This window comes from Medicago truncatula, chromosome 1, assembly GCF_003473485.1.
Source record: "Medicago truncatula cultivar Jemalong A17 chromosome 1, MtrunA17r5.0-ANR, whole genome shotgun sequence".
Taxonomy (NCBI): domain Eukaryota; kingdom Viridiplantae; phylum Streptophyta; class Magnoliopsida; order Fabales; family Fabaceae; genus Medicago; species Medicago truncatula.
Window position 1 is genome coordinate 44,786,314 of NC_053042.1, and position 21,792 is coordinate 44,808,105.

At 32.2% G+C, this 21,792-nt stretch overlaps 1 protein-coding gene across 1 annotated transcript; it reads left to right on the plus strand.

The window, feature by feature from the left end:
• Positions 1-2,102: 2,102 nt before the first annotated feature.
• Positions 2,103-8,631, plus strand: LOC25484858 (probable U3 small nucleolar RNA-associated protein 7). The gene is made up of 8 exons (XM_013613866.3): positions 2,103-2,292; positions 2,497-2,562; positions 2,631-2,720; positions 3,617-3,749; positions 5,753-5,871; positions 6,257-6,324; positions 6,894-6,942; positions 7,433-8,631. Exons 1-8 carry the CDS (start codon positions 2,236-2,238, stop codon positions 8,459-8,461), a joined length of 1,611 nt encoding a protein of 536 aa, XP_013469320.1. The 5' UTR covers positions 2,103-2,235; the 3' UTR covers positions 8,462-8,631.
• Positions 8,632-21,792: the final 13,161 nt, after the last annotated feature.

Consider the following 21,792-nt stretch of genomic DNA (forward strand, 5'->3'; position numbering starts at 1 on the left):
AAAAGGTTTTGCTTTGCCTTTGACCTTTAAATGTTTTTCCTATCTTGAATATAGACATCGATTCTACTAATTTTTGCTTCCTTATTAAATTATAACAGCTATGTGTTATCATTTAAAAAAAATGTTGGTACATGTTATATTTGTTTTTTATCTCTTATTTGCATATCTTGTGCCTAGTTTAGATGCTATTAATATTTTTATTTTTTGATTTTATAGAGAGAAAACACCTTAAAGCGATGTTAATGAGTCAAGTGTGAGTTTACGTTCTACATTGAATTGAATAGTAGATTTTGAATAGAAAATAAGTGTGATGACTCATATAACCAAGGTCTTTAGATTTTGTGTAAAGATGTGGTGTCAATCTCACTTATATGGTTGGTATTGGCCTAATACGATGATCTAACTCAGTGCAGGCTCACTCGCAAGTCCCAACGTTACTGATAAACTTTTTTTTATTTTTTTATTTTTGAATGTCATTTGTTTAATTTTTTATCTTAAAATTTAGTTATTGAATGTCATTTTCTTTCATTATATATTTTTTATACAATCTATATTACTTCAAATTCCTTCATTTTTTGTTTTGATGGGATTTATGGAAAATTACATGTGTTATGTTGAGTTTAAAACATATATGATTATTACAAATTCAAAAATAACGTGGCATTTTTTTATTTACTCTAATTTTTTTGCAAAACATTTAAACAAAAATTTCTAACTGCTTCAGTTAACCCATAAAATTATCAATAACTCACTCTATTATCTAAACAGCCACAGACAAAGCATACACTCTTTGTAGGCACTAAAAATAAAATAAAATAAGACTTAAATCCACTTTTAATCTCCCTATTTGTTTTAAAAGAAAATGGTTTTTTAGTCCATCTATTTTTACCACCAAAAGGAAAAACAAAAATGATAGACTTTGAGAAACCAAGTTCTTATAGAGTCTGTAATGAGAAAAATGATAATGGAGCATAAAGAAAAAACAAAAAGGAAAAGAGAAAGAAACATAAATAAACTACACTTACGAAACCAAGTTCTTATAGAGTCTGTAATGAGGAAGTTTGATGAATCGGTTTGAGAAGAATGATAGACTTTGAGATCTACGTTAGAGGAAACATCTAGTCTAACTTATCTAAAGACTCGATACAATGATTTTCTTTTCAAAAAGTGTTAAAAAATGACATGTCAATTGTGATAAATTAAAACTTCAGTGTCTTGGATCAATGTAGCAAATTTGTGGAACCTTGAAGTTTGATTATGAAAGATATCTACACAGTGAAGAGAGAGTCTTTGAAACATATTACATCACTGTAAGCATATGTTTTTGTTAGCAGTGAAATAACATTAAACATGCGTCTAGCTTAACACTCCAATCACTAGCTTCTGAATTCTCACATTTAAATGGCTTTGAACGCACGTTGGCAGTGAAGTAACACTATCCCAAACAAGTGTTAATTCATATGCTTGACCAATAAAAGCCCTTGGTAAATGGCGTGAAGCTCAACATGAAGGAATTTGGAGGACTTGACAAAAGTCCCGAGCAACGTGATATCCAAAAATCGGAAGAGTGACGAAGCTGATCATTGTCGAGACTTAGAGACGGATGGAGTATCACATTGGGGGGGGGGGGGGGGGGGGAGGGTATATAATATGGACACATTTTTTTTAATTTCATATCTTATAATTTCAAATGTGTCAAATTATGACCACCGTTGTTGTTAAAACTTGGTCTAATTGGATTCAACATATTTCAAATTTTTTAAATTGTATTTTTTTAAAAGGTTTTGAAACTTGAATTAAAGCAATTTAATGGAAAACACATAGATTTCCAAGTTTTGAGCTGTTTAAAATTTTATTTTCCACACTTGTATAAAAACACTTCAAAATATATATAATCTGAACGTAATAAAAGGAAAAATTTGGAGTGTCCACAAGAGGATAAAAGGGTGAGAAAAGATATTCTCAAAATAAAGAGTTTAAGCCCAAAGTTTAGGGCTCACAACTCAGAGAGCAGAGCCGGGGACTATTCTGCAAAATAGAAATATATCCTTGCAAAAGCATAATATTCCAATATTGCCCCAAAATTACCTACGTTTACCCAGTCGCACAAACACAACACAGACGGAGGCAGATATCGTTCAAAACCCCAAATAAACCCTTTCTTCTTCACCGCCGCTCTCTCTCTCTGCACCGTCGTCTTCCACCAGAAAGAGATTGCAGCTGCACCAGTGCAAGATGGAAGAAACTCACAACAACGATGCTCTTTCAAATAACAAGCCTTCCACTGAACAGGTATAAATATTTCACACTGCTTAATTTCTAGGGTTCATTACTTCTAAATTCACAAAGCTCAAAAATTGAGATATGCCTTTTAATGTATTATATCTTAACATTTTCAACTCAGCTTTCAGTTTTTGTCATTTTCATGCTTTGATTTTTAATTCTTATACCATAGTTTTATTCATGCTTCTTATTATTCGCTACATTGTTTTGCAGGACATAGCTGATGAGTTAGAGCTTAGGTCAAAGAAGTATCTCAGAGGAGAAGCTGCTAATTTAAAGGTATTAAATTAAGCTTTCACTTTATTAACTTTATCTGCTAATCTTAATTTGTGAAATATGATTTGCAGGGTTTAAAAGATAAAAAGCTCAAGAGTCAGTTAATTGCTAAAGAGAAATTATATGGACAATCTGCTAAAGCTGCTGCTCAGGCTGAGAAGGTTTGTTCTTTTTAATGCAGATTTTCTTTTTGCAACTAATCCTTAGTTTTATTTTGATTTTATGCATCGTAATCCAGTGAATTATTGTGAAGTTTTTTTTTTTTTTTTTTGGTGGGTGTTGCTTACAAATGAGAATACATTTGTGTAAAATAATTGATGTGGTATACTTAATTGCATATTTCAGTTTGTTTTTAATTATCGTTGAGCCGGGCCAAGCTTGATATTTGATGGCACGACTTTAGTTGATAAATAAACAACATGAAATTTAAGTTGAAAATTGGTACGAAAAGAATTTTATTAAACTTGACAACATCAAATTTATATAATTTAAGGATAATTACTCAAACAAATTCGATAACTAACCTTTTAGATTGTGGTCAAGATAGATGTTTTTGTAGTCAAATGTCATTCCTACCCTTATACTACATCTTTATACTTTAAGGAAATATAAAAATGAAATGACAACAATAGCAATCGACCACAGAATGTTTTCATGATAACAGAATAACAGATTAGTTTACAAAGATGTTAGCCTTGCAGTTACCCACAATTGTGAATCATTTTCCAGAACTATGCAGCCGTTTCATTAACTTCTAGGTAGCCTGTTATACCAAGTACATTCCTTCGTCAATATTAACGCTATGTTGATCTTCATGATGCTGTAATTACATATTCTAAATTGATTCGAGTTACTTTAAATCGGCTTAATTAGTGTTGAGAACCAAGGGATCTACTGGATTTCGTTTTTTGAGGGATGGTAGTGACACATAGTGTGAAAAAAGGTTTGATCTTGTGTAACTTGTGGTCGTTGATGTCAGTTTTTATTAGTTATTTAGCTATAGCTATAACTATAGTTACATGTTTTATGTATTGGCTTTCTAATTTTGGTTATGCAGTGGATTATGCCCAGCGAAGGAGGTTATATAGAGGCCGAAGGCATAGAAAAGACGTATAGGATTAAGCAGGAGACAATAGCCAAGGAAGTAGATATCTCAAGCTCAAGGAACCAATACGATATTACTTTACCAGGTACTATTAATTATGCTTGTTAATAGTATCTAAGGTTAGGTCAGATGTATTATCTTTCTATTGTAATATTAGTCTCTCTCTTTAGTCTAGATATACAGAGAGTGAAACAAGATCAATAAATTGGGTATCAACTCTAGCACTTGATAACTTTTTGTAGAATTGAAATCAACCAATCCGACCTTGGATGTGTGATATTATCTTCCTCCTAGTCATTTATACTGCCTTTCAAATAATCTGGACAACTGTAGGTATGTTATCTATTATAATTTATAATTATTATAATAATGAACATTTGCCTCTACCAAATATCAACGAAGTTTTTCTTTTGCGCAGAGTTTTTATGAACTTAATTAATCTACTTAATTGGGACTTTGAATTCAATTTTTAAATTGGTTAATATACCTACAATTGTCCAGATTATTTAAGTTGTGTAAGTGTAAAAGTTTGACACATTTAATCATATCCCTATCCCAGAAATCCATTTATTTTTGTCGATCTATTCACTTAAAGTTAAAATCTCGTGAGCAGTTTTTCCGTGAAGTCTCTCATGCACTCTCTCTTCTTATAAGTTGTCACCCTTTCATTGATTTTCATTATGTGATGTAGCTCTCTCTCACACATTCTCTCTCTCCCTCTCTCTCTCTCACACACACACACACACACACACATTGGTTGTTATCATTGTTGCTTGTTTTCTGTAGTTGAAGATTGGAACCCTAAGTTGCTTTTGAGGTTATCTCTTAATTCCTTAAGTGAACAACCCTCCAATACACAACAAATTACCCAATTTCTTGTTGTCATTCAGAAATCAGTTTAATAGAGGCAAGCAGATCATGCTCCGTTCCATTATAGCCACAAACAGTGTTGTTCTTGTTTTTCACAAATCTAGAGACATGTTTGAACATAAGCAAAGAAAGAAAGAGCAATGAAGTTTTTAAGCTTCCCTTCCAGTCAGCTTTTTTCCTCTGCCTCCTCCCTTGAAAAGAGCCCCTTTCTCTCTAATTTCTCAAGATAACTACTGGTTCTTTGCTTGTTGTGACCTTTTGTTTTTCTGCCAGCGTCCCAATGCTTTTGGAAGTTGGAATGTGAGTGCTTGGGATTCAAATCTCATTTCTTGATCAACCAGTGCTCAGACATTGGCCTCCCAGCTCCTGCTAGAAGTAGATAGAAGCTTTTTTTTGTCCTAATAAATGCCTGAGCACAGGTTACCTACATAAATTTAAATAAATGCTGGAAAATACTAACTAACCAATTAAATGAAATGCAACATGAAATCTCAAAATTTTAAAATGAACAGATAGACATGTCCTTTTCCGTTCTTAAATTATGGCGAACCCAAGTTATCTGGCTGCAAAACCAAACCATTGTACTGGAGGTCAGATACACATTTTTTGATCAATTCAAGCACATAAGAATTTAAAGTAGATCTAATTTCAATAACTTGAATTGCTGGGCACATGATATTAGAAGCATGTTATATGGAGTTTATTTTTGTTTTCTGTACTCAAATGTTAGAAAATCCAGTATCAAGCTGCAAAAAGGTGCGATATACCCTCCACTACCAGTTTAAGTGCTTACGAATTTGAAAGCAAATCTAACTTCCATGTAGTTGTTTGTATACTTTTCAAGATACCAAGTGATCATCTCATAGGTTCTTTTCTCGTAAATGCTGATTCCTATTGTTGATAAGTCATCACTTAAAATACTTAAAAGATGACTTTAATGTCACTACAAATTGTTGAAGCACTGTGGTTGTAATCGTTTATTGCAGAAAAGTTGATGTCTACTTAATATATGCCTAGTTTTAATGCTTTTATAAAGATGATATTCCTTTCCTTTGGCTTTATCCTTGTAGTAACTTTGTACTAGTTTGATTTGCATCTCTTTGTTGAATATTTTGTTGCACAATATACTGATGCACATAACCTTTCTTCACTGGAAACAATTTTGTTCTTATCTTCTCTGTCGTTTACTGTATTGTTTTGTACAAAAAATGTTTGCAGAGCTTGGTCCATATACAATAGACTTTACTTCAAGTGGCCGGTATATGGCTATTGGTGGTCGTAAGGGCCACCTAGCAATTATGGACATGATGAATCTGAGCCTGATCAGGGAGCTTCAGGTACGCTTAACCAAGCTTGCTTTGTTTGGTTTTACTTAATAATAATTTAATAGTTTAGTTTAAAAATGTTTGTTTGATTTTATCTTCTTAATACTGATACTCATCATGCTTTCTTTGGACGGGGCCATTTAGGACTGCGTAACTTCAGAAGCTACTAATTTAAGCTACCGAGAGAAGCACTAAAACAACTTTTTTGAGCTTTATTTAAAAACATCTAATTATTATAATTACTTTTAAGAAAAAAATTAAGTAAAAGATTCACTTTTTCGCGCACAGGAAACAAACGGGCCTTACATCTAATGTTGGAGAGAAATTGTTACAATTTACTTTATTTTATTGAGTATTTCGTAAAATTATTCTTCGATTTTAATATTTGGTTTTTCAGGTAAGAGAAACTGTGCGTGATGTGGTATTCTTACATAATGAGCTCTTCTTTGCTGCTGCCCAGAGAAAGTAATTTCTCCTTCCTGGTTTGCTGTTCTACATTTATCTATAAATGTTTTTGTTCTCTGTATAATGGATCAGTATACTTAGGGAAATAAGAGTGGCTTAGGGAGTTTATGCGTGAAGATTTGAAATAGAATGTTACTTACACTTAAAAAAATGTCTGGGGGCCTAGGATCTCAATTCTCAGTGCACATGACACGCCACTTCTCTGCCTGTTATTCATGCTTTCTGACACTTGTATGCGACTCTGTCTTGGATCCCGAAATACCGCATTTTGCATCATTAAAGTATCATTTATGTTTCTTCTTATGTAACTCCATTTGCTTCCTCTTTTACTTTCAAAGTACAAAATGCAATTACAGAAACAGGGATTATTAATTTTTATGATTTTAGTTGTCTTTCTTATTTTGTGGTAGCATGACAAACTTAATAATCAATATAAACCTTGTGAGATTCTTCGTGGCTTGATGTTTTCTTAGAAAAGTTCATTAGAATATTTTCCCCCAGTAAAATATTATATATGTGGGGCCATATTCTTCATGTTGAGTGACTTCAAAATTTTCAAAATTTCACAGGTATCCATACATATATAATCGGGACGGCACAGAGCTTCATTGCCTAAAGGTTGGTTAACTGCTTGTATAATATTTTTCAATTTTAGCCATTGATGATGCTGGAAATGTTTCTTGACATATTTTCAGACTAAGTTTATGTCTTTTAGAGTTGAACCATCCAGTTACATATGCTGGTGGGTTTTTTATTTGACGGGTTCTCTAATTTCCTGTATTATCCACCATTCATCTGAGGTTGCATTAATTTTTTAGTAATATTGTCCTCAATTCACAAGCCTGATTTTGATGTGTGGATCAAATGTATATTAGTTCCGCTTCAAATTGTCTTCTGAATACTGGCTTGAGGAGTGTCCACTAGTGGAACACTCGGCTCATATAGCATACATATCCTACAGTGTGCTTTTTTTCTTTAATTTTTAATTAACTCTTAGAACTCTTGAAACAGTTAAAATAGTTGCCATTTATCCGTATCCTAAAACTAAATATATTGGATGCATCTTTAAGGAGTTGAGTTGAGTTGTGTTTTTCTTTTCTTTTTCCAGGAGCATGGTTCAGTGTTGAGGCTTCAGTTTCTGGAAAACCATTTTCTTCTGGCTTCTACCAACAAATTTGGGATGCTTCTTTATCAGGATGTTACAATGGGTACAATAGCTGGGAAATATCGAACTGGTTTAGGACGCACAAATGTGATGGAATTAAACCCTTACAATGGGGTTGTTTCTTTAGGCCACTCAGCCGGTACAGTTACTATGTGGAAACCAACCAGTTCGTCTCCCCTTGTCAAGATGCTATGTCATCAAGGGCCAGTCTCGGCTCTGGCATTTCACTCAAATGGCCACTTAATGGCTACAGCCGGGGTAGACAAAAAAATTAAGCTTTGGGACTTGAGGAAATTTGAGGCTTTTCAAACATTACCAGGCCATGCAAATACTTTGGAGTTTAGTCAAAAAGGCTTGCTTGCTTGTGGTAATGGTTCATATATCCAGGTTCTGAGGGATGTTTCTGGTGCACAGAACTATTCAAGGTACATGACTCATTCAATGGTTAAGGGATACCAGATAGGAAAATTAGCTTTTCGACCATACGAAGACGTTCTAGGCATAGGACATTCAATGGGTTTGTCTAGTATCCTTATTCCAGGAGCAGGAGAACCCAACTTTGATTCATGGGTTGCAAACCCATTTGAAACACCTAAACAGAGAAGAGAAAAGGAAATACGATCTCTTCTTGATAAGCTTCCACCTGAGACAATCATGCTGGATCCCAGCAAGATCGGTACGGTAAAATATTCTAAAACAGAGAAGCCAACTGCGCAAGAGATAGAGGCTGAGATGGAAGCTGCTGTGGAAGCTGTCAAGGGCAAAAAACTGAAAAAGAAAACAAAAGGAAGAAGCAAGGCTGGTAAAATAATGCCGAAAAAGCAAGATGCAATTGCCAATGCAAAGAGGCCTTACTTGGAGCAGAAAATTCAAGAAGAGAAAAACCTAGCTAAAAAGAAACAAAAAACTAATGAGGGAGGTGAACTGCCGAAATCTTTACAGCGATTTGTTCATAAGAAACCATCATCATAACTAAACTTTGGCCAATTAATTCAGTTTTGTTTTTGTCTTTTCATGTTTTTTCTAAGTCTTTTATTGTATTTGCTGTGTTGTTTTGATATTTGTAGCCTTTGGCCTTAGAAATCGATATTTATTATTGCCTTTCAGGTAAGGCAGATCAAATTTTGGTTTTAATTTCTTTATTCATTTTTGCATCCAACATTCCTATTAACCATAAATGAAAAATTGAAAACGTAAAAACTTTACTGAACACTAATAATTCAATTAATTTTTTTTAGAGGAATAACTCAATTCAATTAGAAAATATTCGTCTAAATTTAATGGTATGTCTTATGTTCTTTTAAAAAAACGCATTTTCATTCTTATTAAAATTTAACAATGTTAAATGTTAAGCCAATGTCTCTGATCAAAATTCTCGGCGTTGATTCTTCAACTGAATTAAGCATTTATTAGATACATTGGTGACTCGGCCGGTTTTTTAACTAATCCGTTTTTTTTTTTTTTTTTTTGGTAGATAGACGAAATGGCAAAGCCATTATAAACTCACACACACAAGTGGAGGTACCGGGATTCGAACCCCGGTCATGGCATCCGGCCTAACAATTTCGGCATTTTGCCAGTTGAGCTAGGACTTCTGGATATCCGTTTTTTCTTTTATATATATTTTTTTATGTTTTCTGCCATAATTAAGCATTTATTAGATACATTATGCACATATTAATACTAGTTAATTCTCAAGGTTTCGAACCGTGTAGTAAAAACAAATTAGAAAATTAACCACCACACCAAGTACTTATTTGTGCAAATAAGTGCAATATATCATGGGATAGGATCAAATGATACCATGGTGTCAAAATTAGTTTGACACCAAATCCCATCCATTCATCACATTTAATTCAAAGGTTTAAAACTATCCACAAAATAATTCTCCTACACCAATTTTTCCCTTTAACATCTAATTAAGAAAAAAAGGAAAACATTTATTGTCATAAATTCATTATCAATCATTTTTTCTCTCATCTTTTTATTATTACTTTTTTTTTTCATTGAGCATTGTCATATTGAACGAAGAGATTGACAAAAGAAAAGTAAGCATATAACATGTGCAGTTTTTTCTTCAAAAAAAACATGTGCAGTTTTTAAAAAATAAAAAACTAATTCGGCCATTATTTGTGGAAATCATGGCAGTTGTGAAAATCAACGGACTACATACACTCGTGCATTTCGTCTTTTTTACTGTTCGTAGCAACCATCGTTACCCTTTTTTTATTACTTTACATTTTTTCTACAAAAAAAAAAATTGTTTTAATTTTTTTTCCAGAAGACATTGAAGCTTACTGTTGTTGAGGTAATTAAGCTTAAACAATATGACCAGTGATAAAATAATCTAATTAGCAACAATTTTTGAGAGGTTAGATAGCAACAACGGTGAAAGAAAAAAAATCATTTTGGTCTTTTGATTGAATATGTAATTTTTTTAATGCAATTTATATAATTATCCGTGGTGATGACTGATCCAATCAACCATAATCATGATTTTTTTTAACACTAAGTAAGAATAATAAGTAGTAAAAATGGGGAAAAGAGGAAAGGATCGATAATGAATTTATAATAAAGATTTTTTTTAATTAGGTGATAAAGAGAGAAATTGGTGTAGGAGAATTATACAAGGGATAGCTTTAAACCTTTGGATTAAATATAATGAATGGATGAGATTTGGTGTCAAACTAATTTTGACACCATGGTGTCATTTGATCCTATCCCATATATCATATATGTAAGTATATTGCATCTTCGTTTTTTATTTGCATAGTACACATTTTTTTTTTTTTTTTTTTCCTTTCAAAAAGAGTACATCATTTTTAAATGTAATATTTACACAATATACATATCATCTTCCCCCTAAAAAAAATCTACGTATTATGTTAATATTAATAGATATGCAAAACAAAATTTATTTCTTGTCAACAAAATATAGTAACATCCTTTAAAAAATATAGCTATACAAATATTAATATACATGTTACATGCCATTTTTTTAGTTTTTAAGTAATCAAGTCATCGGTTCAATCCGATCTAACCTGGTTAAATACCTATAAAAAATTAATCTTAAGATCGGGTCATGTAACCGAGTTATTCAATTTAATCTGATTCAGTCAAACGATTCAACCAGTGATTCAGTGATTCGACCATTAACTCGTTGACCCAATATCCCTGCTGAGTCGATGACCGAACTGAATTTTAAAACTACATGTGCACTACTCAAGCGAGTATTGTTATTGGCGGGTCTTCTCAAAATACTAGACCTCAACCACGAACAATTTATATGCAGTATTTGAATAGTAAGGTACTACCTCCGTTTTTTAATACTCCTTCCGTCCTAATTTATAAGCAAAAAACACTAATTCACATTTATTAAGAAAACTAACACTTAGTGATTTGAGGCATGATTTTTTGTGTTCTCCTTGGAATAAGTTTCATGGAAAGATGTAAAAATAATTCTCATTGGTTAAAAATTATGGAGAAAATAAAAAGGAGAACAAATTAAATGCAACTTGCATTTAATTTTACATTGAAAAAGATGATTTGTTTGAAAAAACATAAAAATAGCATAAAAGTTGATCTTTTTTGCTTATATTTTGAGACAAAGAAAATGAGATTTTTTTGCTTATATTTTAGGACGGAGGAAGTATAAGCAAATTTTAACTTTTAGGTTCATTCAATCAATGATATATATGGTTTATATTATAGATCAAATACATTATTGATTGAATGAATCTAAAAGTCAAAATTTGCTTATATTAAAAAACGGAGGGAGTAGGTGACATGGGGGAGCTACCATTTATTGAATAATAACTAAAATTCTATTCAACGGTGAATAACTAAATTTCTAGCGAGGGACATGAATGAATGTAGAATATATAGTCGACCAAGGAAATTACATTAGAGAACTAACCTATTGTTTATATAACTAAAACTTTTAACAATCAAAATACGTGGATGGTTCATTTATCAAGTCCCTGTTGATCGATAATTGTAAATCTTTGATACTGCTGAATACAACTCATCAAATGGCACCATTGATGAGGACTTGCGTCAACTAAACATCGCAGATGCCTTTAGTGAATATTTATTTTTCTTTCATTTTTACTTTTGTGGATGTATTTGCATTATTTTCTTTGGTATAGTTCCTTTGTTTTGTATACGAGATAAAGATCCAGTTGATTAACTACTCTTCGATTCAGAAATTGAGAGAATGACAAGGAAAAATCTCAAGCAAAGATTCCTTTACAGATAAGAGAAGACGAAACAAGTGATGCAGTGTAGCATATGTTTTGAAAATCATCAAACTGATCCTGTCCTACTGAAAAAAGAAGTTAGCTTTGTCAATAGCCAGTATGGAAAGAGACAAGATCAGAACCAGTACATAATCGGATGGAATGGAGTGGAATAGAATGGTATAAATACGGATTCCATTGTTTGGATATATAAAAATTGAATGTAGTGAAATAGAATATGGTGGAATCTATTCCATCCTATACCATCATCTCCTCTTGTTTTTCATTCCCTCCAATTTGGGAGGTATACGATGGAATGAAACAAAACAATTTTAGAAGGAGTAAGTTATCAAGTGATAACTAAAAATTTGTTAAATCACCCTAAGGTGCATGTTGCTGAAAACACCTTCACAAAAACACTAGTGACGGTCTATTCTAGTAAATCTCAAGAGGCTACGTGCGCTTGATTTTGACAAAGACCAATTTCTACTATTTAAGTCACTTGAAATTTAAGGATAGTTTTGTCAATTTCACTTTTATTTTTTAAATTTTTAAATTGCATAACCCTTCCTCAACGTGGATACATGTTTGTTGGTTGAGCAAGCTGTAGATTAATTACACAAGTCTCTTTCTTCCAGCACCAATTGAAAAACCAATACCCACTGTACCTGACCCATCACTCTTGTTATTTATTATAATTACATGTTACATTGGAAATAAAATTAGTATAATTACAATCTAGGTTAGTTTGAATATTGATTAGGAAAATAATACAAGGTAGTGGTACTACCCTGAGTTTTAATTGTATGCTACTTGAGGGAAAATGTGAATGGAGATGAGCAATTCAGACCATTGACTTGGAATGATGTTCAGATACTTGAAACAACGGGAGTATGGTGTTTTTTTGAAATTAATAAATATTATATAGAGATATTTAATATTTATATTTATAATCTTACAATTAATTTTTCAATATTTGTTACAGGATATCAATTCAATTTGAAGATTACTTGGATGTCTTCAAGGATTCAATCAAGATTATTCCACACTCTTAATCTAGTAATCAAAATTTATAGCCCCAAATTGGTTTGTTGCATAGAACATGTTTTTTGTTCTCTATTAATGTGACTTAGTTTGAACTGGTTTATTTAGAATCGATTGGCAATGCCAAACTGTTAGCTTATTAAAATATATATGTGTAAAAACTCGTTACTTGTATGATTAAAATAGTTGTTTTGTTATCTTTCTGTCCAACTCTGAATTACGAGCCCCCTTCCTCTTGGAATTGAAAGGATAACACAAAAAAAAGTAGTTGTTTGGTAAAAAAGTTCTCGTACAAGCTGATAGCATTCTTTTTGGTAGATAGACACGAAATAGCAAAACCATTATAAACTCACACACATAAGTGGAGGTATCGGGGTTCGAACCCCGATCATGGCATCCAGCCTAATAATTTTGGCATTTTGTCAGTTGAGCTAGGACTTCTGAATAAGCTGATAGCATTTTGTCATGTGATTATTACATATTTTGAAAATGCTACTTCAAGTAGAGTTTGAGCCAATTTATGGCGTATCATGTTTTCTCTCATTTTTACCATTATCATCTTAATTGAAAAAAAATTAAATATTAATATAAATAGGGTCATGCTAATCGATGCCCCGAGCACCGGTTAAAAATTATTAATGCTTCACCCTATTTATATTAAATGAAGTCTTCAATTCTTCGTGCACCTTCAACCATGTTGGGTCCCTTGTTCAAACAGCACTTACATTCCCATTTTAGATTTGACAGCACTCTCATATCAGTTATTCAAAAAACGAAATGGTATTTTATCAACGGAACATGGTAAAAACGTTGATGCAACTTCTAACGAAGAATCTTACAAGTTTAACCCATATAGTTTGCTATTAAAAGAGTAGATGATTTTATTTTTAAATAGACTTTAGAAATTCAAACATAACAGTCTGGAAATCCAAAAATCAACATGGATCAACTTTCAAAGTTAAAGTTATTAGCTACCTGTTGAAAGAAGATGTCTGCTATTTTACACAATAGAAAAGAAAAGTAAAGCAGATGGGGTATTCCCCAACCAAGTCTATGAAACTAACAAGGTTTGCTAAACCAACAAGTTCACGAGCCTATACATTCAATTCAAGGTTCTACTTACTTATATGAGAGACGAACAACTCGCTAAATCCTTGCAATCTTGAATAATATGGTCAGTTGCAGCAATAAGAGAATTTTCCGCAATACATTGGACAACCATTTGCGCATCAGTGAGGATGGTTACATTATCCAACTGTTATACGTGATCAATGCTGGTTTGTTGTCTTCGATATGCTGATTGTTCTTCGGTTTAAAGACATGTTTTGCAAGAGCTTTCGGATGTGGAAGTGACTCTTTTATCTGTCAAGGTGAAGGCAGTGTAGAGCACACACCTAAAAAGAAAATTGAAACATTAAATTACGAGTACTTTAGAAAAAAATTCATAAAAAAATGCTAAAAAGAAGGCAAACTACACCAGCTTATACATTAAAAACATATGATATGCATCATTCATAAACAAGATATGTTGTGTATTCCCCTAATCATAAGTTATTGAACTTCCTTCTCCGAGAACTTTCACAAATGTTAGTGTCACAATGCTAATGACACAAATAATTATTGCATCTCTATGGAATCAATTTCATCAACAATATAAACAGAAATAATTCAAAAACAGATTGCGCCAAATAAAAGAAAAATGCAAGCAGAACTTGAGGTATCAATCATATCGCAAGCTAAGCTTTCTCTATCGATCAAACACATCCATGGAAAGAATGGAATCTTCTGCAACTACAGTGATTTAGTAGTGGGATAGTGATCATTTTTCACCACATCACATGCCTTTCAACGCTGATAGGATAAACTGAGCACCGTTGCCAACTTCTTCAGATCGGAAAGAAGACAAAATGGCAACATTTTTTACGCATGGGATTAACATGTCATTAGTCTTCGCTTTCGTGGGTAAACTACCTTTGTAGGTTTGAGCATTTCCCTTTTGAGATTATCTCAAGTGAACAAACCCTCCAAACCACTAAAAGATTACGCAGTTCCTCTATGTCATTCAGAATTCAGTTTAATAGACGCAAGAAGATCATACTCTTATCTGTTATAGCCATAAACAACGTTGTTCTTATTTTTCACAAATGTAGAGACATGTTTGAATTTCCCAATTAGAAGAAACTTAATCAATATATTTTGGCCAAATCAAAGGTATATTAGGGACAATGATAAACATTCAACTCAACAAAATTATGAATAAAGATAAAAAGGAGTTAAGAGCTCACAACAGTTTTTTAATCTCCCTCTAATTGAAGAAAATTAGTTCTACTCATATGATGGTTTATCACGTTAATATGTTAACTTTTAAAAAAAATATTTGACGGTGTCCGTAATTTAAAAATGAAAAGTAAACTCTCCCTTCTTTTCTCTTCTCTTCATAAACCCTCTATCCAAACACAAGAGGAAAACGGAAAAGAGCACCCTTCTCCCTTTAATTTCTCAAGACAACCACATATTTTTTCTTTGTTTTTCTGCCTGGGCCTAGGTGCAGGGTATATGTGTGCTTGATTTCTAGAATGCTTGGCAAGTTGGAATTTGAGTACCTGGAGGTTCCAATTTCTTTTCTTGATCAACCAGTGCTTAGACATTGGCTTCCCAGTGCCCAAATTCGACATAAGCATTTTATTTTTGCCCCAATAACCGCTGAAAAATACTAAGCAACCAAATTAATGAAATGCAATACAATATCTCAAAAATAAAAAATAAAACATTGAATTCCTACACGCATAGGTTTATTTTCGTTGTTCAATTATGAATATGGAGAATACAAGTTATCTGGCTGCAAAACCAAACCATTGTACAATTGGTCAGATAGACCTTTTTATGATCAATTCAAGTACATATTTAAAGCAAATCTGATTTCAATGACTTCATGGTTTGTATTTGTTGGACCACATGATATTACATGCAAGGTTGTTGAAATTGAGATTTTGCTTCAAATCAAAAGAGGATAGCAAGAAATCTAACCTAAAATCGTAACCAAAATCGAAGAATTCTAATAAATTTAATTTTGTAGAATCAAAAAGAGATAGCTAGATTGCAAAATCGAAGATCGTAACCAAAATTGAAGTATTCTACTCAAATATTAAATAATATTAAAGCAAACATAAAATTTTGAAGTTTGAAATCTTAAAGTAAACATAAAACAAGAACTTTTTTTTTTTTTTTTTTTTTTTTTTTTTTTTTTTTAAGGATAAAACAATCAAGTTTTAAATCTTAAACATATACGATTAAATCTCAAGTCTTAAACATAAAACAACGAAGTCCACAAAATACTCAAAACCTAGATGCTAAAAGTCTACATACCATCATTATAAGGCAGATCAAATTGCAAAATCGCTTTTCGAATGGATTTTGCATAAGGGGTGACAATTGGACCCATGCCTAATGGGCATCCAAAAATTTTATATATACTCACATTATTGGGTCTGAACCCGGGCCTCGGATAATCACCAAAAAATTTAAACGGGTAAGAGCGCGGGTATGGGCGCTCTTGCGCCCAGCCTGCCCCACAGTTCGCACATTATATATAATTTTATATAATATTAAAATTAGTTAATTAATCACCAGTCTTTCATATATATATATATATATATTTTTAACTAAAGTCTTTGATATTTATTGTAATGTGCGTTTGTTTTTTTATACGCTTGATGTTTTTTATTTGGTTAAATACCACATTGTGTAATATTTTATAAGTTGATTTAAAAGATTTTAGATTATACTTTAATTATGTTGTGATTTTTTATTTATTTATTATGTTTTTGATGTTGTTAAAATGCGGGTAATAGGCGCAGGTACGGGCGCTTAGATGCCCATAGAGTACAGAGTTATGCACCAAATTTGTTGCTCACGTGGGTATGAGTTCATGCACGAGGATTTTTTTTTTATTTTATTTTATTATAAATGCGGGTATGAAGATGGACACTATAGTACCTATTTAAAGGTATCCATTGTCATCCCAAATTTAGGATTCTACTCAAGGTTCATATTAGTACGGCAGAGCAAAATTGTAGGATTTTTGCATTGATCTGATCGGAATTTTAACAACAATGATTATAAGCATAATGCATGACATGATATGCATGAAGTTTTTTTTTTAAAGGCGATATGCATGTAATTTATTTTCGTTTTCTGTCCATGAGGTTATTTGATTAATAAAAAATAAAAAGAAAATAAAGTGCTATTTATCGACATTTAACTATCCTTGAAAAAACTCATTTAACTATTGATTTAAGGATTTGTTTACACTTAATTTTTTTGGTGTACCATATAATTTTCCTTTTCTTTTTATAAACCCAGCTGTTCCTCTATAGAAAACCCTAAGGTTCACCTGTACTCATATTTCTCTTGCTTGCGACTTGGTTCAGCACGGCAGCTTTCTCCTTCACAGGGTATCCAATCCAACCCTTCCTCTATTCTTATCATGGATGCATAGCTTATTCCTATTGTAGTTTAGATTTACATCTGTGATTAAATTACATGAGATTATTAGATGATTTTGTTCGTGGTTTTGTTTTTTGATTATTCAATTTGAATTTGGCTAGAACCTATGTGCATGTTTAATCGCAATTCTGAAAACAGATGGTGGGATAATCGTTTTCCTTTTTTTATTTTTTTATTTTATTTAGGCAAAATGTGATGACCTTTTTTTTGTTTATGAATAGGTAGCTTTATTTATTTGTTATCGATCTTTTCGTTGAGGGTTTTGTATTTTCATACTTGATACATGTAACAAACATGGACATGTGATTATATGATTAGCTTTTCTTTTTGAGTTTTGTTCTAGTTTTGTTCTAATTTTGCTTAAACATAGGCGCGCACATACAGTAGACTGACATGACAGTAGAGTATTTTAACCTCAGAGATTATTTTAACTAAAGGAGTGCAATCTTAGTGACTATTTTATAATTTCGATACTTTGAAGGATTATTGTGGCTATTCGTTGCATATTCAGAGACGAAAATGACTATTTACCCAATTTTTTATTTTTCACCTTGAGATTGATGATGATCTTTTTTTGTTTCTTTTGAAGCATACTTATGGAAGAAGCCAACAAGAAACCCAAAACACGGGCGTGCACCAATGAAGAGCATGACAAATTAAGCGATCTCTCAGACGAATTGATTTTTCGTATTTTGTCTTTCCTATCAACAAAAGAGTCTCACAAAACTTGTGTACTATCCACAAGATGGGAGTCGATCTGCACCAAGATCCCCGACCTTAACTTTAAACTACCAAATATTTCAGACTCTATGTCGTCCAAAGCAATCCAATCTGTATATGCAACTCTCCTAAAACGCATCGAAAATATAAGAAAGCTAAGTCTCTTTAGTGAATATGGCTGCCAATCATATGATGTACACTTGTGGGTATCAAAAGCATTAGACCTCAAGGTTCAGGAACTTGAATTGGAATGCTGGTCCTTCAAAAAACCAACCATATTGCCGCTTAGGCTTTCCATTTCTAAGTCACTTGTGGTCTTAAAATTGCGAGGCGGAACTCAACCAAGACTCAATTATTCTTCTAATTTTCCGTCACTAAAGATTCTTCATCTCCACTATATTGTGTGGAATTCTATCCTGGATGATCGGATTGAGTTTGATCTCTCTAATTTTCTATCTCATTGTCCACATCTTGAGGAATTTGCTTTACACGACTGCTTCAAACAGCCCATCAATATTGTCTCTCTTAACTCATTGAAGAGATTATACCTTTTTTTAGAGATGCCTCTCCCTGATTTTGACATTTGTCCAGTGCAAATTAATGCCCCTTCGCTTGAAGATCTTTGTGTTGTGGATATTTCATTGACTCCCAGAAAATATGAGCTTATAAACTTGTCCAATCTTGATCAAGCTTCTCTTCACATTATTAAGTATTCAGATTTTAACAGTTTGTATACACAATTGAAAGGACTTTCTAATACCAAATCATTGACTATAAAACCTGAAACCATTCATGTAAGTTTTCATGATTTAATATTTTTTTTAAAGATAAGTTTCATATTTAGTTATCCATATACACTTTTTTTTGTCATGCAGTTTCTTAGCATGGAGGACAATCTTGATGCCCTACATCTTCTCACTTTTCACAATTTATTATTTTTATCGATTGAAATATCTGAGAATTGCAGTTGGAATATGCTCGTTAGCTTTATACAGAATGCTCCAAAACTTGAGGATCTTGCCATTGAGGTGTGTATAAAGGTTTTTAATTTTATTTGTACAATCTTTTTAAAAAGGTAAAATACATTAATAAGCTCAAAATCTAGCACAAGATGTAAAGACTTACGAAAAGATACATGGAGTTTTGCAAATAAAATTGATTCAAATAAGTCAATATCTAATCTATACTTATTCGTGTAGTTTTTATTCTACCAATTTAACACTATTTTAAAGGTTTAATTGCAGTTTTAGTCTCTCCATTTATTGAATTTTTGGATTTTGGTCTCCCTAATTTTAAATTCTTGATTTTGGTCCCTCAATTTTTGAAATTGAATCCAAGATTTCAACTTCAACATAAACTATCAGATTAGAAACCAGGTTAATATCTACTCTTGAGACAATGTTAGAATTAACCTCCTTGTTTCTTATGGGATAACACTGCTCCAATCCCAATTCTCCTCAAAATCACTTTCATCGTCGGTATAATCATCACTTGTTTTATCATTGTTTGCAACACAGTCCTTATCTTCAATAGATTCATCTTCGGTGACACCTTTAGCACCAGATTCACCTTCAACATCACCTTCATACTCATATTCAACATCAATAACCACTTCATCGTCAATTGATTTCCCTTCCCCTTGTCACAAATATCCTCTGCAATTAGAATAGGTGTGTCAATTGAAATCTTTGATTCAATTTAAGAAATTAGAAAAATTGAGGGACCTTTCCAAGGACGTATCCTATACGCACGAGCGGGATTAGTCGTCCACCTTTAGTGGATCGGATTTATAAATGGGGGACCAAAATCAAAAAATTGAATGAAAAGGGGGATCAAAACTGCAATTAAGCCCTATTTTAAACTATTTTACTTTCGATTTTATCTTTATTTACTTAATCAAATAATTGATTTATCCCTAAGATTAATCTACTACTAATTAAATTTGAAATAAAAAGTTGTAATTAAGATTAATTGTTGCCATCATGTAGGCTATCTATGATCTTAAAAGTGAATAAACGTTAGCATGCATGCTAGTTCTAATAAAAAGTTATTGCAAATGGTTCGATTATTATCATTTTGATAAGAGGCATTTAATTTTAATTTTTTAATAGCAAAATGGATTATAGAAATAAGAAGCATTTAAATTTTCTTAACAGCAAAATGAATTATAGAAATGGAGAAAAATATATTTAGTAACCCAGAAAGATTAGATTAAGTACAAGGGTAATCAATCCACCAACAAAAAGTAAAGACAACCACTTTACCACCTAATGGTGATACTAGGAGACTATACAATACATAGGGTCCTTGAACCACAAACAATGATTGATTTTTGATCAAACCCACTACCAATTCTACAAGAATTTGGATTTCCTGTTGTTACTTACAGCAGGACGTCACCGTCCGATTTAAATCCATGGCTGAAATCATTCAACTGTGTTAAACTTGTGTATAATCTGGACCATTCGATCTGATTTCAATCTGATTTCAACGACTGTGATTCGTTACAGCGTGAAACAGTGTGCTTTTTCTACAGCATCAAATCCAAATCCATTCTACAACTAAGAATTTTGAAGAAAGGATAAAATCATTCTGAGTTTTATAAACCGACCACAAAACCGAGTGTCAAATCAACAACAAATCCTTTTGTAACTTCTTTTTATTTTTCTCAAAAGAAAAAAAAAAATGCTTCCCTCAAAATCAAGGGGGTCCTTTAGCAATACAATGACCGCCCCACCCTTTTGTAACCAAGTTCCAACGCCAAAGACCACCCTCCCAAGTTCCCATATCACCAATGAATCTCTCCTTTTGCAAATAAATCAAGTATAGGGAAGTTATCCCGTAGTTTTAATAATAGCCATATTTTTTAGAACATAATATCCATGTTAAACCTTCTTAGTTTTTAATAATAGTTTGTCATTTAAGGTTCTTAACTAGTGCTCTCGAGGCAATAGTAAACATTTTTCTAACTATAATCTATCCGTTTATATAATTTGTTAGTAAGGAACAAATATAAATACACACATAAATTGTTAGCTTTTTTATTTGTCCATATAGACAATACATGAAGAAACTATATGCTTGTATATCAGTTCGAAAATTCTAACAATAATATTTGTTATCATTTACATGCAGAGAAAACCTGAAACAAAAGAGGTTGGAAACTCGGCTTGGGTGGAGCCATCCGTAACTCCAACATGTCTTTCAAACAGTCTCCTTAAATTTGAATTTAAAGGGATTCAAAGAATACAGAATGAGTTAGACTTTACACGATATATTATTAATCACTCAACTAAGTTAAAGAAGGTAAAGATTTTCACACCACATAAATTGGTAGAAAGAAGTTTTCACAAGATGTCAAAGAAATCTTCCGTGCAAGTATGGGTATGAATTTTACGCACTTTCTTTTCTTTAATACTGAGATTATATACTTTTTTCAATTAGAAATATTGGTATGTTAATCTTTGTTAGTATGATGTTGTGGGGGTGGTGGTGATAGCGGTCCTCGCTTATTGCTCCAAACACACTTCTACATTCGAATTTTTGAAGGAAAATATAGATAGACATCTTTTTTTTCATACCACTCTTGTATACAATATACACCCTATGTGGGAGGATATTTTGGTAATGTGTAACAAATGATATGTAGTTATTATTCTTACAATGATTAAATTATATTCTCATAAATTTTTGATTACATTAAATTTTTTATCAGTATACTCTAATGATTCTCAGTTTTAATTTATAATCAATAAATAAGCAAGAAATAAATAATACAAAAAGTAATGTTTGAAA